Raw genomic sequence first — 9,012 nt, 5'->3', positions numbered from 1 at the left:
TTGCAAAGAAAAGCACCACTTGCTTGAAATAAATCAACCAAAGTCTGTTCTCAGTTTCAGAATTGTACTCTATGGTGTATGCAAGAACCAGACCCATTCACTGCTTATGAAACATCTCAATACCTTGAAAGCATTCAAACCAGTGCAAATCACTCAAGGGTCAATGTAATGAGGATAATCAAGACAACATTTTTTTTTCATTATTAATATATTTTCTGCATTAAAGTTAACATAGCTTTTTCTTTTGTGCCATCCTTTAATTTTTCAGTAAGTATTGATATTTTGTTATATTCAGACATGAGTACATTTAAGACTGTCTTTTGCAATAAATATCATAAAATAGAGCTTCACATAATAAATATTTTTACACACACAAAAAAAAAATGTTTTAACAGACATTTTCTTTCAAAAAAATAGCCAGAATTTACTCTTATGGATTTGAGCAATACAGTTTACAAAATGAAAACAAAAAAAAGGGAAGAATGCCACAGAATGTGTGAATGATGAGTGGGGGGGGGGGGGGGGGAGAAACATATCCAACAGAATACTATGGGATGGATGTGCTTTCCATAATGCAACTCGAGCACAGAAACCCAGATAACCATGGTCTTAGTGTGGTAGCAACTGGGGATTCAAACAATCCTCGTTTGCTATGAACACGTGGTAACAGCTACATATTGCCTGGCTAGATAGTCCTTCACAGATTTGGTAAGAGGCTGCTCTCACTTGAAGCTTAAAGCACCAGGGAAACTGCCTAGCTAACAGAATATTCTTAATGAGTAGCTGAAGAGAGACAGAAACAGTTCAGACAAAACACTGGTCTGTAAAAACATGGTCCTGTCAGAAAAAAAGGAAGGAAATATAAAAATAATTGAGTGGTTTTCATATTCCGTGCTTTACTCCTAGCAGGATTCCCCGTTGGAGAAAGGGAGGCGGATGGGAGGTGCTTCAAAAGTTTGATTAACATCAATAGTGAATATTATTATCATCGTCAGAACCGCACGGGGATCGACTGCCCCTCTTCCTACACACACACGGGATCAGGAAGGCTTTTCCAGGGTCTGTGGGGACCAGCTCTCCATTTTGCAATAGACAGTGTTGGAGTTCTTGCAGCGGCAGCCGGGTCTGTTGACTTGGTCGTAGCAGCCCTGGCACGCCTTCAGGCACCCCTTGACGGGCGGGTAGCACAGCAAACAGGGGAACAGTACCGACAGTAATCCCATGCAGAGGAAGCGTGAGCAGCAGTGGGAGCGCGACAGCGAGCAGGGGTGGTCGGCGCACGAGTCTCCCTCGTCGTCGTTGGAACAGTGGTAGAAGACGCCCTTGACCAGGCACATGCACGTGCCATGCTCCAGGGCGCTCTCCGCCGAGCACAGGCACTGGCCGTTGCAGGCCAGGCACGAGGGCAGGGTCCTTGGGGTTGTGCAGTCCCCGCACTTGCACTTCCCGCAGCGCTCGCAGATGAACTGGTGGCCAGACGCCACGTCCCCTTTCCCTGAGGGCTTGAGCGGTGCCTCCAGTGGCGGCGGCGGGTGAGAGCCATGCTGGGGGGCTAGCAGCGCCTTGGGCTGAGCCCGAACAGGCTGAGTCCTCTCGGCTCTGTGGTGGTGCTGGTGGAGGGCCACCATCCCCGGTCTAGAAGGAGGCGAGCGGGCCAGGAGTCCCTGCTCAGAGGATGCACTGCTGTTGCTCCCAGAGCTGGCCGCGCTGCCCGTACTGGTGGAGCGATTAAGGCCCGGGGCCCTGGAGCTACACTGCTGGCCTCCGGCTACTACCACCACCCCACCGTGGTGGCCATGCCCTACCGGCCGGTGCTCATAGTTGTTGTTCACATTGACGAGGATCACCTCGTGAGTCCTCTCCTGCTGCTTGTCGGGCCTGGGTGCCATGCGGGGCGCAGGGGGCCTCCGGACCACCGACGGCCCCTCTGTGTACTCGTTGCTGGAGCGAATGGCCTTGATTTGGTCCAGGGAGAGGATGGCGGCATGATGGAGCTCCCGCTCGTAATCTGACCTCTGCCGGCCCTCCAGGGAAGGCTGCTGGATCACCACTAATGAACCGCCAGGGCCATGTTGACTTTGGAGCGCCATCTGGGGTGATCACCACTTCCGACATTCACCGTGGACTTGGCATGCATCAGAAAACCTGCAAGGGGGCGGCAAGGGAGACACAGAGAAGGGCCATCAGTAAAGACAAGGATGCAGTTTGTAAATGTGAACTAGGATGGTGGAGGTTTTGAATACTGTTCCCATAGCATTTTAGATTCGACACATGATGGGAAAGGCTAAAGAGCTGACAAAGTAGAACCATCAACAGATCCCTGGATGGTCTCTATATAGTTCAAATAGTTTTCAGCAATGATCATCTGTTATAATACAGGTTAAGAGCAGTCTATTGAGGCGATTATTATTGTATGCTATTTTGTGCTATTTAGTGCTTTTAAAAATAGATATAATTGTTTAACACTTCAGCAGGCCTAACTTCAACAATGTTAAGAACATGTTCACTTAGCCCAACTATTTTATTTGATCAACATCCCCTTTACAATGGCACATTTTAATGCTCTTGGCGAAGCAAGCCGTGGAAAAGTATACTATTAACTTGTTTTGTAGCTTCCTCAATAAGCACACATCCAAACTTCAGTACAAATACTTCCCGGTCTAATTTACATATGTATGACTAGTTAACATTATAAAGCGCCACGGCGACGGAACGAGGCCACGATCCAAGAGGACAAAATGAGCTGCCTCACTTATTATTCTATTACTAAACGGAAGACGGTTTGAAGGAAATGTGAAGACAAGAGAGTAAAAAAAAAAACTAGGGTCGCGACAAAATGCCACAACATCAGTGTCGACTTTATGTCCATGTAATTTCAAGCAAATGTTTAAGTTATTGTGCTTCTCAAGAACGTCAAAAGCACATTTTACAATCGAATTAAACATAATACCGTTACTCGTGGGTCTATTGGATACTAACATCTTCTGGAATTAGCCGAGGTATCAGGCCTAGCTATAAACGCGTATCCGTCGAAACCGGAGTGCAAATGGGACTGATCAGTAAACACATATTGGCAAGGTGTAATCAGCATGACTCAAGCAAGTTAAAAAACCGATACAATTTACAGACAGGAATTCTCTACGTGAGAACAGCTTGCTTATGATCAGGGCTCTAATTTATTGACACTTCTTCATGAAAATCCACAGTAGCTCGCACGGAGCACAATAACTAGTTTGAGCTATTATTTGGATGGTAGCATAATTATTATATATTTTTTAAATGGGACATAAATACGCAATTTTTAGCCATATCATACCTCAAACATGTCTATGCCATCGGGTTTAGTTGACCGAGCAACCGTCCATGTGATAGAGATGAATCGAAATAAGGGGGGAAACCTTATGAATGAAAACAACTAGGCTATCGTGGGGGAGGGGTGCTTGCGCGTGAGATCCTCTACTCTGACAACCCTACTATGACCGTTTTGATTCCTTTCGAAAGTCGAATGACCTGTGTTAAATAGACACACCGAGTAGAGGACACACGCGTGTGAAGAATGTTAAGCCAACTCTACAGATTCGAGCACCAGATGAGTGTTCCCAAGGACACCCATCGACACAAGCCTATTCCATGCAACTACAGTGACAACAATGTTCCCAAAGCCGGAGTTCTGAACACTATGCGCATAGCCTACTTGCATCAGGTTTGACTTATCCAGTCTACATTTAAGCAACAAAGAATCGATGACCAAACCCGACATTTCAAATGTGTTTCACGCATTGAGGGGGAGATACGCACCCATCTGCAACCATCCATAACGTCGATTCCATCAACCAATATACAAAAACTCCATCCAAGTAAATTGTCCAAGCGTATTTTAATTAGCTCTTAACATTCGTAACGATTGCGTTAAATCCAGATACGATGTTGTAGCTTATCTTCTTTCGTTATTCCTTCTTAAACTCTGGTGCATTACACACTGTGTTCCAGAAATTGTAAATCCACGCTTCTTGATGCACCCAATAAAGGTTGCGCACTTGAAGCCGATCTAGTCAGACAACCCAGTTTAGTCCTAGAGCGGAGTAACAATTGCAGGAAGAATCTTCTTTAGGATTCTGAAAAATCACACTTTAATTAATTTACAATATGAAAACAAATAATTATATATCCAATGCCTTCCGTCTTCGAATTCTAATGAGTAAATTGTAGTAAAATACGTTTTTTGTTAGGCGGAATGCTCAAAAGCAAGCGCTAATCGAGGACGTGCTCTCTTCAACACTGCATGCCTGTCTAACTCTGAATGAATGAGAACGTAGAGCTCAGTGTTTGCTCGACAAGCCAACTCCCATTGGCCATTCACTCCACTGAAAAAGGATACATCGCATCCGCTCTTAATTCATTGGGCAGATGTGGAAGGCCGGGCGATAGAGATGTGTGCAGCAGTTAAGGTGGAGCTGTTTGAAATAGCAGAGAAAGCAAATGTTGTTCTTGTGCTTAAAAACTGTGGAACAGTGACAACAGAAGTATCAATTTTATAACGTTGTTTTATTTTATTCCACCGCATTCCACAACGTCTCACCATTCTAATTACGCATAGCATAGTTAGAAATCAAACTCAAGACAGAAAATCATTTTAGAATGTATTTTTTATTTTTCCTTTATTTAACTAGGCAAGTCAGTTAAGAACAAATTATTATTTATTGACGACCTACTGGAATACTGTTGGCCTAAGACCTAAATCTAAAATACAATAATAAAATTTGATATATAGAAAATGAAATGACAACCCCTTCATTACTCCGTGTATTATAACTCCAGTGAAACAGTGGGCCTAAACATAACTTCGGAGCCACCTTAAGAAAAAGGCACCCCGCAAGCGAGGGGAAAGATTCCCCCACCCGCCGCATCCCCCCCTCTGTTCTTGACTGTCTGGTTTGATTGGTGTCGCGGATGCGCTACATCCGGATCCATGAGAAAAGGAAGTTCAATACAAAGTCAATTTATCCTCTTCAAATGGAAAAATCAATAGATGAATGACCTCATTACCATCTCGGGTCAGAAAATTCCACAATACTTCTACATTAACGGACTGATAAATGCATCTGTAGGCCTATGTCTCTGATGTTTGGGCTGGATAGGCTATATAAAAAAGTAGTTTGGAGCTTCATGCTTGATGATAAAGCAACTCCTGCTGGATTCGCAAACGACAGATGGGAACCTCTTCATTGTGGTCGGCAGTGCGGAAAGCGGTTGGAAATTTTAGGATTACAGTAATTAACAGATTTTCCATGGATGCAATGATTAATATACCATCCGTACTTCCTTTTCTCCCCCTGGATATATTCAATACGCAAATGCAAACCAAATGTAAAGAACGTTATTAAAGTTGAATGCAAAAGTTTCCTTCAAATTTTCCACCCAATGCAATAATCAAAGGGGCAGATCGAAATGTAATGGGGGGAGGGCTGGGGAGGGTCGTGTGTTAATAGAACATTAACGAATTACCCACCTGTCTGTTGTCTATATCTGTATAGCAGATGCAGTAGGCATCTGACATACAGTTGAAGTCGGAAGTTTACATACACCTTAGCCAAATACATTTAAACTCAGTTTTTCAAAATTCCTGACATTTAATCCTAGTAAAAAGCCCCTGTTTTAGGTCAGTTAGGATCACCACTTCATTTTAAAAATGTGAAATGTCAGAATAATAGTAGAGAGAATTATTTATTTCAGCTTTAATTTCTTTCATCACATTCCCAGTGGGTCAGAAGTTTACATACACTCAATTAGTATTTGGTAGCATTGCCTTTAAATTGTTTAATTTGGGTCAAACATTTTGGGTAGCCTTCCACAAGCTTCCCACAATAAGTTGGGTGAATTTTGGCCCATTCCTCCTGACAGAGCTGGTGTAACTGAGTCAGGTTTTTAGGCCTTGCTCGCACACACTTTTTCAGTTCTGCCCACAAATATTCTATGGGATTGAGGTCAGGGCTTTGTGATGGCCACTCCAATACATTGACTTTGTTGTCCTTAAGCCATTTTGCCACAACTTTGGAAGTGTGCTTGGGGTCATTGTCCATTTGGAAGACCCATTTACGACCAAGCTTTAACTTCCTGACTGATGTCTTGAGATGTTGCGTCAATATATCCAATATATCCAATCAATATATCATTTTTCTGCCTCATGATGCCATCTATTTTGTGAAGTGCACCAGCCCCTCCTGCAGCAAAGCACCCCCACAACATGATGCTGCCACCCCCGTGCTTCACGGTTAGGATGGTGTTCTTCGGCTTGCAAGCCTCCCCCTTTTTCCTCCAAACATAACTATGGTCATTATGGCCAAACAGTTCTATTTTTGTTTCATCAGACCAGAGGACATTTCTGCAAAAAGTACAATCTTTGTCCCCACGTGCAGTTGCAAACCGTAGTCTGGCTTTTTTATGGCAGTTTTGGAGCTGTGGCTTCTTCCTTGCTGAGCGGCCTTTCAGGTTATGTCGATATAGGACTCGTTTTACTGTGGATATAGATACTTTTGTACCTGTTTCCTCCAGCATCTTCACAAGGTCATTTGCTGTTGTTCTGGGATTGATTTGCACTTTTCGCACCAAAGTAAGTTAATCTCTAGGAGACAGAACGCGTCTCCTTCCTGAGCGGTATGACGGCTGTGTGGTCCCATGGTGTTTATACTTGCGTACTATTGTTTGTACAGATGAATGTAGTACCTTCAGGCATTTGGAAATTTCTCCCAAGGATGAACCAGACTTGTGGAGGTCTACAATTTTTTTCCCGAGGTCTTGGCTGATTTCTTTTGTATTTCCCATGATGTCAAGCAAAGAGGCCCTGAGTTTGAAGGTAGGCCTTGAAATACATCCACAGGTACACCTCCAATTGACCCAAATGATGTCAATTAGCCTATCAGAAGCTTCTAAAGCCATGGCATAATTTTCTGGAATTTTCCAAGCTGTATAAAGGCACAGTCAATTTAGTGTATGTAAACTTCTGACCCACTGGAATTGTGATACAGTGAATTATAAGTGAAATAATCTGTCTCTAAACAATTTTTGGAAAAAGTACTTGTGTCATGCACAAAGTAGATGTACTAACCGACTTGCCAAAACTATAGTTTGTTAACAAGAAATCTATGGAGTGGTTGAAAAACGAGTTTTAATGACTCCAACCTAAGTGTATGTAAATGCATGTCGGTGTTGTAGCATACCACCAGCATATCTCTATCTCTCTGGGGTTAGGCCTAAGCTTCTCTTCCTTTATATATATATTATATATATACAAATATTAATTTAATACAAAGGACACCTAAGCCTATAGGCCTTTGCATTCAATGCCGTGATACATTTAGTGCTCAAATCTCTGCAGCTGAACCATGAGGTGGACAATTATTAGGAAAGTAGCCGAACGCCCCCCCCCCAAAAAAAAACAACAACAACATGTTGGCTATAAAGTTCTTTATATGCTACACATCGAAACACAAGGAATAGTGTTTTTGGAATTTGTTATAGGCTGTTTTTAAGGACATGTTAATGTGGCTCATTTGACCAATATCCCTTGTTTATTGATGGTGCTGACTGTGCCAGATTGGATCTTAATGCATATGGATGTCCATTACACTTCTCAAAGGTCCGGTTGATTAAAATCCTCCCTGTCATGTTGTCCGGCGCCAAATTTTCCTAAAGGAAACTCTGAAATGGCATATTGTTTTTATGAAGATTTTAGAATAGTCACATGAAAATCTGTCACCAATTGTACAGAAAGCTAGCTATAGGCACCCTATAGACTCTGGTAAGTGTGCTAGTCCAGTGTCACTTTGATTATGCTGCACATCATGGTTCACCAGCAGCCCCAAGCATCTAAAGAATAAGCTACCAGCCAAACAAGCTTGTACAAATTGTACTTAAACTCCCCCCTCATACTCATCTGGAGGTTGATCATTTTTTAGTCTCTATCTCTGTAATGTGTCTGTATCTATGTAGTTGTATATGTATTTATGTAAAAAAAAAAAAAAGGACCACAATGGAAATAAGTCTGACTTTATTATGCAATCCCGGTCACTTAAAAAAATATTTGTGTATATATTTGTATATTTTTAAATGACAAATAAAATCAATCAATCAATCCAAACTGGGCAGCGGCCAATTGATGAATGGAAAGAGACATCTGTTACAAAACATCAAAATGTTCAATGACATTCGGAGATTGTCAAGCCAAGCCTTCAATACTGAGTAGGCCTACAAGGTAGGGACGGATTAATTTTCTGTTTGTCGAGATTGACAGTCTATTTATTGTGGTGTTGAAAACGAAAACCATGATTTTGACTTTCCCAAAGTCGGTATGCTTTGTTTATTGGTTGTGTGGTGCATTGGCACAGAAACCTGTTGGTGAAAAATGTGTTATTTTATATAATTATAAATATGTTGAATGTTGAAAATCTGATTTCTCCCTAGTTGATCATTGTCTGCAGCCGGCTCTGATCGTGAAGTAATGAAACAGGCAGCAGGGAGAGTGAGCTCATCTGTGGTGGTCGGCGAACCCTCAACCTTCTGGCCCGTAGCCCTGCGTGGCATCAACTGTGAAGCAAAAGCATGCTGAAGTGGCAAAGTCCATATCCACGTTTATAAACACAGGATTGCTACATTTGTTATTTGCGGTCGTTAACATTATTGAGTTAATTCTATGAGGTGTGAGGGTGTTCAATTTATTTTACAGTACAAGGGGAGGGTCATGTGAAAATATTTGTAACTTTGTGGAGAGGGGGGGGAAGGGGCATGTTTTTTATGACACCTTGATTTATACCCCCCCCCAGTAAATTCCAATCTTTCCCTAAGTGTTGAGTTTTATATTTTCATAACTTTTGCTTTGGCACAAGGAAGAGCCTTTGAAAAATGTATAAATGTTGGTTATTTTTCTGCATTGTAATCTTTCTGTGTGTGTACCCATGCCTAATATATTCAATTTGTCTTATGAGGATAACATTTAAAAAAGCATTAACAAGCATA

The 9,012-nt window shown here is 42.2% G+C and overlaps 1 protein-coding gene across 2 annotated transcripts; it reads right to left on the bottom strand.

Moving 5' to 3' along the window:
* Positions 1–236: 236 nt before the first annotated feature.
* Positions 237–4,378, bottom strand: LOC139581155 (protein sprouty homolog 1-like). Of its 2 annotated transcripts, none has more exons than XM_071410626.1 (2): positions 3,317–4,378; positions 237–2,145 (listed from the first exon to the last, which is right to left on the bottom strand). In XM_071410626.1, exon 2 carries the CDS (start codon positions 2,088–2,090, stop codon positions 1,041–1,043), a length of 1,050 nt encoding a protein of 349 aa, XP_071266727.1. In that variant the 5' UTR covers positions 2,091–2,145; positions 3,317–4,378; the 3' UTR covers positions 237–1,040. The 2 variants fall into 2 exon arrangements, with proteins under 2 accessions (XP_071266727.1, XP_071266726.1); XM_071410625.1 differs by having other exon boundaries at positions 3,799–4,378.
* Positions 4,379–9,012: the final 4,634 nt, after the last annotated feature.

This window comes from Salvelinus alpinus, chromosome 7, assembly GCF_045679555.1.
Source record: "Salvelinus alpinus chromosome 7, SLU_Salpinus.1, whole genome shotgun sequence".
NCBI lineage: Eukaryota > Metazoa > Chordata > Actinopteri > Salmoniformes > Salmonidae > Salvelinus > Salvelinus alpinus.
This window is presented reverse-complemented; position numbering and strand designations above follow the sequence as displayed.